This window comes from Oryctolagus cuniculus, chromosome 13, assembly GCF_051225735.1.
Source record: "Oryctolagus cuniculus isolate XC-2025 breed Fujian yellow rabbit chromosome 13, ASM5122573v1, whole genome shotgun sequence".
Classification (NCBI taxonomy): domain Eukaryota; kingdom Metazoa; phylum Chordata; class Mammalia; order Lagomorpha; family Leporidae; genus Oryctolagus; species Oryctolagus cuniculus.
This window is the reverse complement of record NC_142879.1, coordinates 70,259,616-70,275,772: the sequence shown is the minus strand read 5'-3', so window position 1 is coordinate 70,275,772 and position 16,157 is coordinate 70,259,616. Positions and strand designations below refer to the sequence as shown.

Below are 16,157 nucleotides of genomic sequence, written 5' to 3'. Positions count from 1 at the left end.
ATGAGATTAGTGGTGACTTACACTGGGCATTTGGCGGTGAAGCCGGACAGAAGTGGAAGATTTTTGAGTACGTCTTAGAGACGTATAGTCTTGGTTGGATGGCCCTGGGTAGGAGGGGAAGAAGAGTGCAGGTTTGTTTGGGGGGACTGGTGGGTGCTGGTTATAGATATGAGCAAGACAGTTGCTGTTAACCCTCAGGAAGCTTCCAATCCAGCAGATTCGGTAATAGATGATGCCTCGTGCAGTGCTTGATGGGATCCGTGGAAATATTTATTAAATCAAATAAAAAAGCCTCAGACTTTCCTAAGTCGCACATATCACAGAGCACTTGTAACCTAGGAATGTACTCTTGTTGACTTGCTTTATTTTATTTTATTTTTGTAGAGGCTAACAAATGGCTCCTATCTGCTGGTTCACTCCCTGGATTCCTACAACAGTTGGGATTGGGCCAAGATTGTAGCCAGGAGCCAAGAACACAGTCCTGATCTCCCCTGTAGGAGACAGGGACCTAACTACTTGGTGTATCACCTGCTGCCTCCCAGAGTGTATATTAGCAGGAAGTGGAATTAGGAGCCAGAGTTAGGATTTGAACCCAGGCACTCTGGTGTGGGTAAGGGCTGTTGACCACTAGGCTAAATGCCTGCTCCTGTTTGCAGTTTTAAAATCATTTTAAGGGGTTGGCACTGTGGTGTAGCAGGTAGAGCCGCCGCTTACAGTGCCAGCAGCCCATATGGGTGCTGGTTCGAGTCCCAGCTGCTCCACTTCTGATCTGGCCCTTTGCTATGGCCTGGAAAAGCAGTAGAAAATGGCCCAAGTCCCTGGGCCCCTGCACCTGCGTGGGAGACCCAGAAGAAGCTCCTGGTCCTGACTATAGATCAGCACCACTCTGGCCATTGAGACTATCTGGGGAGTGAACCAGTGGATGAAAGACCTCTTTCTCTGCCTCTGCCTCTCTGTAACTGCCTTTCAAATAAATAAATCAATCTTTAAAAAAAAAATCTTTTTAAGTCAAAAAGGACAGTGCCCTGAATCATACAAGTTAGCTATGCTAACTACTACTCCGTGCTTTGCTGGCTAGTATTGAATTAAATTGTAACAAAGGCAAGAACTAAGTGAAATCACATGCTAAGCTGCTGAGGATAAAGTGGACATTAAGTGTATATTACAGGCAGTAAAGATGGTAATAGCCTAACCCCAGTAATTATTGTTCACAATTCCATCTCTGCAGGGTAATCTAGTATTGTACAAACTGCTCCGCACCTCAGCTGAGTTTCTGTAACCGTAGATTGAAAGCAGGTCAAAGAAGACTGCTTCTGTACTAGGAGGAGACGAGGAATGGTCAGATTCTGGTGAATTCTGCGGTTGGAGCCCGTAGAATTTGCGGGATTCTGGATATGTACTGTGAAAGACATGAGTTAACTTCTCCAATGTTGATTTCCCCACAGCCAGGATCCTACGTCACTCATCCTCTGGGCAGCTCATCCCCTTTCGATGTTCCCTGTTGACCCTGCTCTTGACAGCATGGATGGTAAGGCCTGGCTCTTTTCTCAAGTGCTCTTTGTTTTGTGGGAAACCAACCTTTTGTCCATGGACTTATTTATTCTGCTGGCAAGATGTTCCCTCACCCTCAGGTGTGTCTGAGTGATTCAAAAGCGGTTTCACCCAGTCACTGAATGTTATTTAATTAGACTTCTCTTAATTAGACTTCTCTCTGATAATAGTTCTCACTGACATGTTCTTACAATGTGCCAATTACTGCTCTCATCCTTACATATGTTAGTGGATTTAACCCTCACAACAAATGTATGTTAGACAGGAAAACAGTGATGTGTAGTGACTCATCAGAGGTCCAACTGTCAGAACAGGTGTTTGAACGAGATTACCTAACTTCATAATTCATATTTAATATTGTGGTCTTTTGAAGTGGCTATAGCATAGCTCAGACTTAAATTTTATAGTCCTATCTCATTTTTTTTTTCATTTTGCAGAGGTGTGTGCAAAACGTTAGATGTTGCTCTAATTACCAAAGCTTAGCCAGAAACAGCACAAGAGTGACTACACTGGCAGTAAAGAGACCCTGACAAATCAAAAGCATTGTTTTTCTGGCTGCTTGATTGAGTTCATTGTCTGAAATTAGATTTTTTTAGATTAATTTTTGTTACAAATTTTATTCAAAATTCAAATTCATTATGCTTTGCCCTTTTTTAAAAAAAGGTAAAACCTAATGTTGAAATTCCTTAGCTTGTGATACACATGAAAATTACTGCCCAGAGATGTGACACTAGTTTCTTCTTAAAATCACATTACCTATAGCAAAGTCAATGTGATACAAAGTATAACTTTTGTTACTAATTGGACATGAAAATAAGAGATGAATGGATGTATGTTCTCTAAGAAATCATAGTGTCTAGTAAAAAAAAAATCTTTAGTTGGCCTGGCTTCAGTTTGGCCAGTACAAAGGAACTCAAAAAGTCCATTAATACTGACCAATGTTCCTGCTTACATATTTGGGGGAGCAAGATAACAAAAAGCAAGAAGACTTCAGGTAGTTGGGAAGGTGGGAGACACATGGTATATTGACCAGAAATGCTGCAGGAAAGGGGGGAAATGGGCAAGGTGGGAGCCAGAGAGGAGGTAACTGTAGAATGAGATCCTGGAGAAGCAGAGAAGAATGGGATCCCAGGCAAAAATGAAGGAATTGGCCATAAATGGGAGGAGACGCCATGTGCATTGTCATGTGGGAAAGCAGACAACCTGTGTTCAGGTTCAGTAGTGAAAGAGGAGGAAGTCTGATTGCTTCTGTTTTTTGCTAATGTAGGATGAGATCATCAGCTAAAAATAAAGAGGGAGGAGAGTTGAGGAGGTGTGAGGAGATACGGAATGGGAAAACCAATGTATTGGGAAGGTATGGGAATTTTTAAGCAGTGCTGAATGGCTACTTGTTATTGTCTTGCACAAATATAAAGTTCAGCCAGTCAGCATGGCAGCGTGTCTTCGGCAGTGTTTGCTGGCTGGGTGCAGGCATGCAGTTGGATGTTTATTATATTCAATTGAGGCTAAAACTTCTGTCAAGGAAAATGAGAGCGTGGGAGAGAAGCAGGGGATTAATGAGACTTTGGAAGGCAGTGATTGTGATGCTGGACCTGGATCTAAAGTGAGGTCATGGGGGTGGGAAGTGATGGATAGTAAGACAATTGTAGGAAGCTCAAAAGGTTGCACATCTTAAAAAAAAAAAAAAAACCACACACACACACACACACACACACAAAAACAAAGTGCTGAGTGGGAAAACTAGAGAGAGTGGGCTAGAAGAATAGGAGGTAGAGGTCCCAGTGAGATGCTTTAAATCAGGGTCCTGAGATACAGTGTGTCTTTGTTGTGACGTCCAGGACTGATTTTGGGAGTGGGTAGCCAAGATGATGTGGAGAATAAGATCTCTGAAGGTAAAGAGGTCAAGAACCTGGGTCCTCCGTGCAGGTGTTGAGGTCCCTGACAGTGGGGGCTGCAGCAGTGATGGAAGGGAGGACTGGAAGGCATGGATTTCAGTAGATGAAGCAACCGTTGCGGGGCGGGTGGTTCTTGATGACAAAACCTGTGTGGTAAGCTTCAGAGAAGATGCAGCCTTGAAGAAGGGTGCATGGTTCCAAGACAAGCAAAGAAAACATCAAAACACTGCTCAACAAATATTTAGTGCACGCCTAGTCTGAATGGAACCAGAAATTGTTGAGGGAGGTTATGACCAATTAAACATCTTCCACTCAAGAGAGTTCCAAGGAAAGCCAGGTTGCTGATTTGAGAACCACAGAAGATGGAGGAAAATTTGCTGGTCGTAGACTCTGGATTCCAAAGAGCAGACCCCAGAAGCTTGGCAGCAAGAAGGCAGGAAGATGGGGGTCAGCATAACATGGAGAAGTGAAATGATTGTGGGTGGTGACCAAGGTAAAAAGGATTTGAGACATCGTGGGGTTAGCCCTGGTACTCTTGTGAAAGAAGGTGGGTTCAGGATGAAGCGTTTGGGGCCATGAAAGCCTGCCGGTTTCGTTTTGGACCTAGTGAGCCAGCATTGCGCTTATCTCACTGCACTCATGGAGTCTTTGTTGGTTAAGCACTTCAAGCCAGTCCTTATACATCTGACTCTTAAGTGTTAGAGAACGCTGATGGCCCTGTCTTCAGATCCAAGGCCTTAAATTTGGCTGTTGGCTCTTTTCCCTTTAGCAAGGGAATATGGAGTATGGAAAGGATGTGGGTTTGCTGATCTAGAAAACAAGTCTTACCACCCCATTCTGCAGCACTGATCTCTATCACCATGTGGTCCGGAGCTAGGCCTTACCCTCTGAATTCCAACTTCTGTCTTTTAGATGAGAGGAGTGAGTCAGATAATCTTAGCATTGTTGCTTTAAATTCCTCTGATTATAAAAAGTAATAGAAGGGAGAGAGAGAGCAAAGAGTACAAATAGACAAACCAAGGAAGAAGTCAGATTAGCCAATAAACAGTTGGGGTTTTTTTGTTTTTGTTCTAGATTGTTCACTTGAAAAGTAGAGTTAGAGATCTTACATCCACTGGTTTACTTTACAAGCGGATGTAAACGGGGCAGACCAAAACCTGGAGCCAAGAACTCCATCCAGGTCTCTCATGTAGGTGAAAGGGGCCCAAGCACTTGGGCTGTCTTTCGCTGCTTTCCCAGATGAATTAGCAGGGAGCCAAATTGGAAGTGGAGCAGCCTGGACTTGAACTGACACCCATAGGGGATGCTGGAGTCAGTACTAGAACGATGGCCCCAGCCAGTAAGCAGTTCGTAACCTTACCAGTAGTCCAGGAAATACAGATTCAAATAATGAGATGACTATCTAAAGCACCCCATCAGATTGGCAATGAATTCTAAGTGACATTTCGGGTACTGGAGAGATGGTGGGGAAAAGTAGTACCTATGAACATGGCAGGTGGGGGTTTGAGTATATCTACTTTGAGAACAATTTGACAGCATCTAGGAAAAGTTTAAAAATGTGTGTATCCCACAACACAGCAGTTCCACTTCATGTATATTCTCAAGAAACTCACACATGGGCAAGATGTAAATGTACATAAGCATGTATATATAACACAAGCATGTTTAGTAGAAAAATTGAAAATAATCCATAAGTCCTTTATTGGAAAATGGATTAATAAGGTGTGATCGTCTTTTTTCTTTTCAAGATTTATTTATTTATTTGAAAGAAAAAGAGATTTTATATTTTCTGGTTCACTTTCCAAATGGTCACAAGAACCCGCCAAAGCCAGGATCCAGGAACTCCATATAGGTCTCCCAAATGGATGGCAGAAACCCAAGTACTTGGGCCATCATGTGCCACTTCCTAGGCATGTTAGCAGAAAGCTGGATCAGGACCATGGAGTACCTGAGACTAAAACCAGGTACTACAGTATGGGGTGCAAGAATCCCAGTTGGCAGCTTAACCCACTGGCCTCAACACCTGCTTGTTGATACAGTCTATATAGGATACAGTATAGCAATGGAAAGAAATATATGAAAATTATTTATTTGGATTAACCTTTTTAAAAATATTTTGTTTATTTAAAAGGCAGTGTGACAGGGAGAGACAGAAATCTTCCATCTATTGGTTCACTCCCTAGATGGCCACAACAGCCGGATCTGGGTCAGGCTGAAGCCAGGAGTCAGGAACTCCACATGCGTGGCAGGAGCCCAGTAGTTGAGACATGTTCTGCTGCCTTCCTAGGCACACCAACAGGAACTGGGTCAGAAGCAGAATAGCCAGGGCTCAAACCAGTGCTCTGATGTGGGATGTTGGTGTCCTAAGTGGCGGCTTAACGTGCTTTGCTACAATACAGGCCCTCAGTTTGAATTAATCTTACTAGCAATGTTAAATGAAAACAGGATGCAGGATAATACATAGAGTAGAATAAATATGTAAATATTTTTAGAACAGTCTATAATGTACTGATTATGACTGCCTATGTATGTGAAAGCGAGCTAGACGGATAGCCCAAGATTTGGAAGTTATTGCAGAGGAGGGCAGAAGCAGTAGTAAGGAGTTGGGTTGAGGTTTGACATGATAACTTTATCAGTAAAGTGGTACTTAACGTTAAATGCAAGGAGTAGGCGTGATAAATGTTAATGATGGCTAATGCCATAAATACGGTTTCATATACTTGTCTCTTCTGAATTGAAAGCAAAGAACTCTGGCTTAATTTCTGTCCCTTCTCTTCCCCTCCCCGTTTCCAGGGGAGGAAGATGATCTTTCTTTGCTGACTGCACTGCTTGAGGAGAATGAGTCAGCCGTGGGTTGTAATTCAGAAGAAAACTGCCTGCCCCAGGAAGAGGGCAAACCTGACACGTTTGATGAGCTCTTTGATGCTAATGGTGATGGGGAATCCTACACAGAGGAGGCTGATGATGGAGAAGTGGGAAAGACGGAAGACCAAAAGGAAAATGTGGCCACGCTCTTTGGAGATGTAGGGGACTTAACAGATGAAGAAGAGATTCCTACACTGCAATCAGCTGAAGATAGGGTTCTCCCTGTGCCTGCTCCCAGTCGAGAGAAGACTAATCAAGAGTTGCAAGGTACCCTAAGTTATTTACTTCTTCTAGTTTATGATAACCTGGATGAAGACCATCAGTCTGAGTCTTCATCAAACTGCTGCTGAAGCATTAAGGCCAGCATTCCAGTGTCCTCAGGTGCCTTCATATCACTGTCACCACCTATAATCAATCTTCCACAGAATGGCCTTAACACTTTTTTTATAAGATTTATTTATTTATTTGAGAGGCAGAGTTACAGAGAGAGGTTTTCCACCACTGGTTTGCTCCCCAAATGACTGAAATAGCCAGAGCTGGCTGATACAAAGCCCTGCAGGAGCCAGGAGCATCTTCTGAGTCTCCCACACGAGTATAGGGACCCATGGACCATCTTCTACTGCTTTCCTGGACCATCAGCCAAGAGCAGCCGGGACTCAGACCTGTGCCCATATGGGATGCCAGCACTGCAGGCAGATGCTTAGCCTACTATGCCACAGTGCTGGCCCCGGCCCTTGTTATGCAGTGCTACTACTTTGCCCTATGGAGTCAGGTCAAGGTTACAAGCCCTTGCACATTTTTATTGGAACAGAGACCATTCTTGAACAGAAGCTTTGAGGCATGTCCTTTCCATCTCGGTTTTTGGTTTTTGTTTTATTAAGAGGCAAATAGAGGGAGAAAATTCCATCTACTTCACTCATCAAATGCCCTTAACAGCTGGCATTGGACCAGGTCAAAGCCAGGAGCTGGTACTTCAATCTGGGTCTTGCACACAGGAGGAAGGCTCCACCTATTAGAATCATTACCTGCTACCTCCTAGGACACACATTAGCAGGAAGCTGGAATCAGAAGAGGCAGGACTCGGATAAATCCAGGCACTCTGACATGGGTATCCCAAGTGGCATCCGAATTGCTAGGCCATATTCCCTCCTCCCCATATTTTTTAAGTCATTATAAAATGCAGTGTTTGGCTGTTTCTTCTGATTCAAGAGCCATCATTTATTATATGAGAGTAATTCAGAAGGTTCATGAGCAATGGAATTAAAAGACACCACAATGTTTTCATGAATTTTTTGGAACCCCTTTTTATTAGTTATGAGATCTCAATTTATGAAATAAAATCTAATCACTTCTTGACTCTTAATGTGCTAACTATGGGTATGTTTCTGGGATATCTGCCATTCATAAAAATCCTTAAGTAGCTTAGATATTAAAGCAGGATTTGAGGACAGAGGGTGGACAACAAAAATATTGGTAACATTTTTGTCGTGTGTAGCATTTTCCCTGTCCTGATTCTTAAATCAACGTATTTTACTTTCCTAGATGAGCTAAGGAAGTTGCAAGAGCAAATGAAGTCTTTACAAGAACAGCTAAAAGCAGCGACAATTAAACAACCTGCAAGTCCAGTGCTTCTACATAAATCCCCTGGTAATAAGACTATAATTCTGGCAAAAGTATACATTCCTGTCATTAAGAAATTATAACATTACTTTGCATTTAACTCCGAGCAAAACAGACTTTGAGTTCCTTCTTCAAATAGTTTTACTGATCTCTTTTCCCGTTTAATCCCATAGGTAAGTCTCCACATCCCCCTATAAAGGAGAAGAAAGTTCAGAGGATTCAGGAATCGACGTGCTTTTCCGCAGAGCTGGATGTCCCTGTTCTGCCAAGAACCCAGCGGGTGGCTCGGACACCAAGGGCTTCTGCAGGTACGATCTCAAAGCCCCACTGCTTCTCACTGCTTTGGTTCTACCTAAAATACTTTTTTTCAAAAAAAAAAAAAAAAAAAAAAGATTTTATTTATTTGAGGGGTAGAGCTACAGACAGAGAGAAGGGTCTTCCTTCTGCTGGTTCACTCCCCAAATGGCTGCAACAGATGGAACTGGGCCAATTTGAAGCCAGGAGCCATGAGCTTCCTCCAGGTCTCCCATGTGGGTACAGGGTCCCAAGGACTTGGGCCATCTTCCACGGCTTTCCTAGGCCATAACAGAGAGCTGGATCAGAAGATGAGCAGCCAGCGCATGAACCAGCGCTCATATGGGATGCCAGTACTGCAGGTGGAGGCCTACCATACTGCACCACAACCACTTCTAAAATACGAAATGTAACTACCTCAGGTATATTTAATGTGAGCATTAGTAAGTAGAATACACTGGTCCTCCACCCCAGAAATAAAATGTAATAGAGTGAAATGAGAAGGGAAAGAAAGAAGGAAGAAAGAGGAGCTATCTTTGAATTTGCTTAAGGGAGAATTTTCTTGGTGTATAAATCTCCACTAATTGTTCATTCCTAAAGAAGGGCTTTTACTCCACTATGGACTGTATCCCAAGTGTTTGTTTATGGTGAACACTCAATAAATTTGTTGCATAGAGTGACAGTGTTTTAACTGTACTGTTTGTTGTCTAATATACAGTAGCCTTGCGTCATGTGACTACTTAAATTTGAAATGTATTTCCTTAGGAGCACTAGTCACATTTTAGGTAACCAGTGGCCATATGTGACTAGTGGCTACCACCATATTGGATGGCACTGATACAAAACATTTCCATTCTCACAGAAAGTTCTGATGGACTGCACTGAGAGTCTTGTGTATAGAACAAAAATGTCTTAGGGGCTTCCTTTATTTTCTTTAAGATTTGATTATTGGGGCCAGTGCTATAGCGTAGCTGGTAAAGCCACTGCCTGTGGTGCAGACATCCCATGTGGGGTTCATGTCCTGGCTCCAGTTCAAGTCCTGGCTCCTCTGCTTCCGATTTAGCTCTCTGCTATGGCCTGGGAAAGCAGTGGAGGATGCCCAAGTCCTCGGGCCCGTGAACCCACAAGGAAAAAGCACCTGGCTCTTGGCTTCAGATCGGTGCAGCTCTAGCCATTGTGGCCATTTGGAGAGTGAACCAACGGATGGAAGATCTCTCTTTCTTTCTCTCCTTGCCTCTGCCTCTCTGTAACTCTGCCTTTCAAATAAAATACAAAAATCTTTTTCTTAAAAAAATGTTGTTTTCTGTATATGATTTTCTATTTGCTTAATTCTTTTGTTAATTTTCTAGAGCCCAAAAGTTCACCAATTTCGAGGACGACAAGTGCACCTTCCCTACCACTCCAGACTATTCCTGGAAACCAACCTAGAGGGGTGACGAGAGATCAGAGCACAAGGACCCCAGGAAGTTCCCAGGAGGTGACTCCACAGGTCCCTGTCTCCACGGAAGCCTTCTCAGGCTTGCGGCTCAGGTGAGCAGCTTAACAGCCTCTCCCTGCACTCAGGTGCACTGCTAGGTGGCCCTTCCTCCTCTCTGGATGCCAAGTCTTTAGACTGTTTTTTGTTTTTTATTGTTTTGTTTTGTTGTTTTTTGTTTGTTTGTTTGTTTGACCAGCAGAGTTAGACAGTGAGAGAGAGAGACAGAAAGGTCTTCCTTCAGTTGATTTGTTGATTCATCCCCCAAATGGTTGCCACAGCCGACGCGCTGAGGCCGGCACACCACACGGATCCGAAGCCAGGAGCCAGGTGCTTCCTCTTGGTCTCCCATGCGGGTGCAGGGCTCAAGCACTTGGGCCATCCTCCACTGCACTCCCGGGCCATAGCAGAGAGCTGGCCTGGAAGAGGGGCAACCAGGACAGAATTCGGTGCCCCGACCGGCACTAGAACCCGGGGTGCTGGCGCCACAGGTGGAGGATTAGCTTAGGGAGCCATGGCGTCGGCCTAGGCTGTTTTTAAATTCATAATAGTTTAACCAGTACAATATTATCTTCTTATAATTAATGCTAAGAAAAATATGCTATTTTCTTTCTAATAATCTTTTAAGGCAAATTTATATTCTTTATGCCTGTTATGTAGAGGAATTTAAGATACTCAGTTAAAATGAGAATGCATTCCAAGCTCAGTTCAATTAAAAGCCATATTCAAGTCCTGGACTTTTAAATCCTCTGTGCTCTTTATATTGCTGCTCCATTGTATCCTTTCTTACTTCATTAAAGCTCAGGGCTTCCGTCCTGAGACAGGGTCGCACTGGGTGCAGTCCCAAAAGTCAAGTATGACCCCTCTAGAGCTCCTGAAACAGTCTGAGCATTAGCCAGCAACTAAAACTGCTAAGTTCTTAAATTTTATTTTATTTGTTTGGTATAAAGTCTTTATTGCACTTGCCTGTCACTTAAAAGTACAAGAATATAAGTGAATACCATCCACCGTCAGAAGAGATTCAGAGTGACCATACTCATGGAATATTTAGTGACACATTAATAACACTGTGGCAACTTCCAATTTATTTTGAAAAATTGCAGATTCTTTTAAGTAATGCTTAAGTTTAATTTTATCTCTATATAATTAAACATCCAATTTCATTTTCTCCATCTGGGAGCTTTGTAGGATCAAATCCAACTTTCTTCATTAATAGGGCAAATAGACGTAGCATTCACAAATGTTTTTAACCTTCTCCCATGTTTCTCCCCACACATGCAAGAGTACTTCATAAAGTTCATGGAAAAGGCACAGTAACTTCATTTTTATTTTCCATGTACTTTTTGAAGTTCCTACATATATTCCGTGACATACGGGTATTCATTCACACATGAGCCATTCGTTCTGTGAGATCTTTCTCATCAGATGTATTGCCAATGCTGAATACCACTAACATTTCCTATCTGCAGTGCCCTTCGGAGGTCCCTTTCCTTATTCTGTCATTTCCGGGTCTGGAAACTTGAAAATTCCATCCCAGTGAGAGAAGTGTGGTTGTGATGGCAGCTTCAGAGGTGAATGTCAGTCACCATGTCTGCCCCTCTCCTGAAGAGAGGAGTACATACATTGCCCCACTTTTCTATAAAGTTTCTCTGATGGTGTGGCCTCCTTGTGTCTTGTTCATTTATATCACACACAAGTCTCCAGACTGAATCCACTGCTTTTGCCTTCCTGAAGGAGCAAAGTAGATTCCCTTGCCACGCTTCCAGCTAATTCCTTTTCCAGTCGCAGTGACACAGCCCAACTGTTACATGTTTGCAGAGTTCTGGGATCACATGTCTTGTCAGTTCCTCGTCCCATGTGCCACATTCCTGGTAGCAGCAGTCTCCCTGTGGTATGTGGCAGCCAGACATGGCCCAAACGAGGGCCTGCAGTCTTCATGCAGCTTGGTGCCTGGTACTCTGCCGGGGCTCTTAAATCATGCTTTATTATGCAGGGGAAACAAGTAGCAGGCAATGCTTTTTAGCAGTATATTGTAAAGACTTGGTGTTTCCCAAAAGTGAAAAATGTCTTCAGTATCTTAATTACACCTTGAGGTCCCTGGGGGTTTCTGGTCAAGTCAGCATGTGCCTCCCGATTTGATAACTGCCTGCCCCACCAGTGCCCTGCCAGTGCAGGGGCCCAAGGGCTTGGGCTGTCTTCTACTTTCCCAGGGCATAGCAGAGAGCTGGATCGGAATTGGAACAGCCGGGTCTCGAACCAGTGCCTATATGGGATACTGGCACTGTAGGCAGCGGCTTTACCCGCTACACCACTGCACTGGCCCCAGTGCTTGCCTTCTGAGTCTTCTTTGTTATTGAGATTGAGCTGTGGACTTCCTATTCAGAAGACTTTTGAAATAGTGAAGAAGCATAGTTTACTCTGTTTTCTCTTCTCTGTGTAATATTTTCAAAGATGAAACAGAGAAAAACAGAAAAATCACCAGTTTTTGGCCAGTCATTAAGAATAAAAATATATTAATTGATTACTAGATTCTAAAACTCTTCTTGTTATGCAAAAATGTTGGCTAAAAAAATCCAATTAGAAATAGTCGGAACTATGAAATGTTTGAAATACTGATGAAATTTAAGTATCTTTTTATACATATTGACTCATGGTTTTATAATGAAGCCAAGAGATTATTTTAAATATAACATACTGTATAATTTATGAGAACTTAAAGAATCTGTGATCTCTCTTGTATCTGTATAAACCCCATCTACATCCAAGGGAAAGTAAACCTAGCTTTAAAAATTGTCCTGTTGGGGCAGGCATTTGACCCAGCAGTTAAGGTGCTGGTTAGGATGCCCGTGCCCCACACTGAAGTACTTGAGTTTTGTTTTTGTTTTTTTTAAAGATTTATTTATTTGAAAGGCAGAGTTACAGACAGGCAGAAACAGAGAGGTCTTCTATCCGCTGGCTCACTCCCCAGATGGTCACAACAGCTGGAACTGTGCCAATCCGAAGCCAGGAGCCAGGAGCTGCTTCTGGGTCTCTCACATTGGGGCAGGGGCCCAAGGACCTGGCCATCCTCCACTGCCTTCCCTGGCCACAGCAGAGAGCTGGATTGGAAGTGGAGCAGCCAGGACTCAAACCGGCACCCATATGGGAGGCCAGCACTGCAGGCAGCGGATTCACCCGCTGCACCACCGCACCGGCCCCGAAGTACCTGAGTTTGATACTGACTCTGGCTCCTGCTTCTGATTCCATTTTCCTACTGATGAGGACCCTGGGAGGCAGTGACGATGGCTCAAGTAACTGGATTCCTGCCACCCTTCTAGGAGAGCTAGACTTGGGTTTCCAGCTCCTGGCTGCTGGCTCTTGAAGACATTTGGGGAGTGCATTAGCAGATAGGAGCTTGCTCTATCTCTTTCTGTCTCTGCTTCTCAAATATATATATATATATTTAAAATTTTACTTATCTGCTGTAAAAATTTGTACCTGCCCGTACTATGTAACTAAGTTCTCTAAGGTTCTGTAGAGATTTGAGCACATAGCACTTCTCCTTACTACCTGGTAAAGTGCCATATAATCTCTTTATTAGAATAATCATCTAACTGCTGGTTTCTTAACCCAGGAAACCTCGTGTATCCTCTACAGAAATGACCAAGAAAATGACTGGCCGAAAACTGATCAGACTGTCTCAGATCAAGGAAAAGATGATAAGTGAAAAGCTGGAAGAAATAGACTGGGTGACATTCGGGGTTATATTGAAGAAAGTCACCCCACAGAGTGCTAACAGTGTAAGCATTTTGTTGATTTCCTAGCTGTTTCATGGCAAACCAACAGAAGGGACCCTTGTCTTTTTTTTTGTTGTTTTTTTGTTTTTAATTTATTTGACAGTGTTATAGACAGTGAGAGAAAGAGACAGAGAAAGGTCTTCCTTCTGTTGGTTCACTCCCCAAATGGCCGCTACGGCCAGTGCTGCAACGATCCAAAGCCAGGAGCCAGGTGCTTCCTCCTGGTCTCCCATGTGGGTGCAGGGGCCCAAGCACTTGGGCCATCCTCCACTGCCTTCCCAGGCCACAGCAGAGAGCTGGACTGGAAGAGGAGCAACCAGGACTAGAACCCGGTGCTCATATGGGATGCCGGCGCTGCAGGCGGAGGATGAACCAAGTGAGCCATGGTGCTGGCCCTGAGACCCTTGTCTTTAATCTGTTACCCAGGACCTGTCAGTATTCTCTTTTTTCTTTCTTTCTTTTTTTTTTTTTTTTTTAAAGATTTATTTATTTATGTAAAAGGCAAAGTTCCACTAAGAGAGAGAGACAGATCTTCTATCTTCTGGTTCTCTCCCCAGATGGCTGTAACAGCTGGGCCTGGGCGAGGCTGGGACCAAGAACTTGGAATCCCATTTAGGTCTTCACCTGGGTGCAGGAGTCCTAGGACGTGGCCTTCTTCCACTACTTTCCTAGGCACATCAGTAGGGAGCTGGATCAGAGCTGGGACTGGAACCAGCACTCATGGGAGCTCATATGGGATGATGGCATTGCTGGCAGCTTTTTAATCCACTATGCCACAGTGCCAGCCCCAAGTATTTCTCTTACATTCTAAAATGGCCACATTGTCATGGGGTTGGTATCCAAGGGGAATTTGTGTAAAGGATGTGCTGAGAACTTGACTCTCCTAATGGTTGCCTACAGGCCTGCCTTCTGTTTTATCTCCAAAGTGGGAAGGGGCATAGAATCCTGAGGCCTAGAGAAAGGATTCATAAATAATTAGCATTGTGAGGATGACATATTTAGGCTGGATTGCCTATAGGTGTTTTTTACAATAAAGCCCTTGAACCATAAATGGAGGCAGTATAAACCACAGTTAAAACACTGTCAAGAACAAGAGTGAATATTTGTTCCAGGGGAAAACATTTAGCATCTGGCGGCTGAATGATCTTCGTGACCTGACACGCTGTGTGTCATTGTTCTTATTTGGAGAAGTTCACAGAGAACTCTGGAAAACGGAGCAAGGCACCGTCGTAGGGCTGCTCAACGCTAACCCCATGAAGCCCAGAGATGGGTCAGAGGAGGTGAGGATCTGTTTCTGTGATTTGATTGATTGTCTACAAATTAGCTGAGTTTTATCAAAAACATTTCTGTTAGTCTACCTCCAGGAAGTAAGTCATGCTATTTTTGTTTTTAAGAGTTCAAAGTGGTTGCCCTTTTTTTTTTTTTGAAAGGCAGAGTTACAGAGAGGCAGAGGCAGAAAGAGAGATCTTTCATCCTCTGGTTCACTCCCTAAATAGCCATAAAGGCCAGAGCTGAGCCTATCCAAAGCCAAGAGCCAGGAGCTTCCTCTGGGTCTCCCATAGGGATACAGGGGCCCAAGTGTTTGGGCCATCTTCTGCTTTCCCAGGTGCATTAGCAGGGAGCTGGATTGGAAGTGGAGCAGCCAGGACTCGAACCAGCAGTGGCTTTACTGCTTTGCCACAGCACTAGCCCATTGTGCTAGTTTTGCATTGTTGAATTTACTGTAATCTGCTTTTCATTTGTTTGTTCATTCATTCATCACCTTCCAATATTTTGAGTTTTCACCTACTATAAAAAATGTTTTTGTGTTAACTACTTTCTATTTAACCCCCCCCCCCCCCCTTTTCCCCTTTTCTTGCAGTTCTTTTTTTCTTGGGTGTTTTTTTTTTTTTTTTTTTTTTTTTTTTTTTTTCGGTAAGGCATAGAGACAGATAAAGATCTTTCGTCCTCTGGTTCACTCTGTGACTGCCTGTCAGCTAAGGCTGGACCAGGCAAAGCCAGGAGCCTGAAACTCAGTCTGGATCTCCAACATGGGTGGCAGAAACCCAGGTATTTGGGCTATCAGCTGCTACCTCCCAGGGTGCAGGTTAGCAGGAAGCTAGAGGCATCAGCAGAGCCAGGACTCAAACCCAGATACTGTGATGCAGGATGAGGGCACCTGCCCCACAATTTGCTTTCATTGTAACTTTTCAAATTAGTTCCAAGGTTCCTGGAGTTCTACCGTTCAGAGAATTTTGCTCCATTAATTTTTTTTAAGGATTTATTTATTTGAAAGGCAGAGTGATAGAGATATGGGTGGGGAGGTAGTCAAAGATCTTACATCTGTCTGTTTACTCTGCAAATGGCCACAATGGCTGGAGCTGGGCCAAGCTGAGGCCAGGAATACAGAACTCCATCTGGGTCTCCCACATGGGTGACAGGGGCCCAAATACTTGGGCCATCATCTCCTCCTTTCCCAGGCTTATTAACAGGGAGCTGGCTTGAAAGCAGAGCAGCCAGGACTCTAACAGGCATTGCAGGTGATTTTTGTTTTGTTTTGTTTTTTTCTTTTTAACAATGAACAGCAGATTTTACTTTCCTTACATAGTGAAAAAATCGAGACATGCGCAGTTAGTGATGTCAGGACAGTATGTATCTCTGTCAATCTCTCAGCCTTTTCCTCTTAATCACAAGATGGGTTTA

General features: G+C 43.6%; 1 protein-coding gene across 4 annotated transcripts in view; it reads left to right on the top strand.

Moving 5' to 3' along the window:
- The window catches only part of MCM10 (minichromosome maintenance 10 replication initiation factor), a 42,449-nt gene that overhangs the window by 1,042 nt on the left and 25,250 nt on the right, over positions 1-16,157 (top strand). For all 4 annotated transcript variants that reach the window (XM_017347688.4, XM_089311744.1, XM_008268096.5 and 1 more), the window contains exons 2-8: positions 1,446-1,528; positions 6,240-6,578; positions 7,854-7,958; positions 8,105-8,239; positions 9,575-9,755; positions 13,313-13,478; positions 14,588-14,755. In XM_017347688.4, the coding sequence (XP_017203177.3) occupies positions 1,492-1,528; positions 6,240-6,578; positions 7,854-7,958; positions 8,105-8,239; positions 9,575-9,755; positions 13,313-13,478; positions 14,588-14,755 (1,131 nt within the window). In that variant the 5' untranslated portion in view covers positions 1,446-1,491. The remainder of the gene's footprint in view (positions 1-1,445; positions 1,529-6,239; positions 6,579-7,853; positions 7,959-8,104; positions 8,240-9,574; positions 9,756-13,312; positions 13,479-14,587; positions 14,756-16,157) is intronic.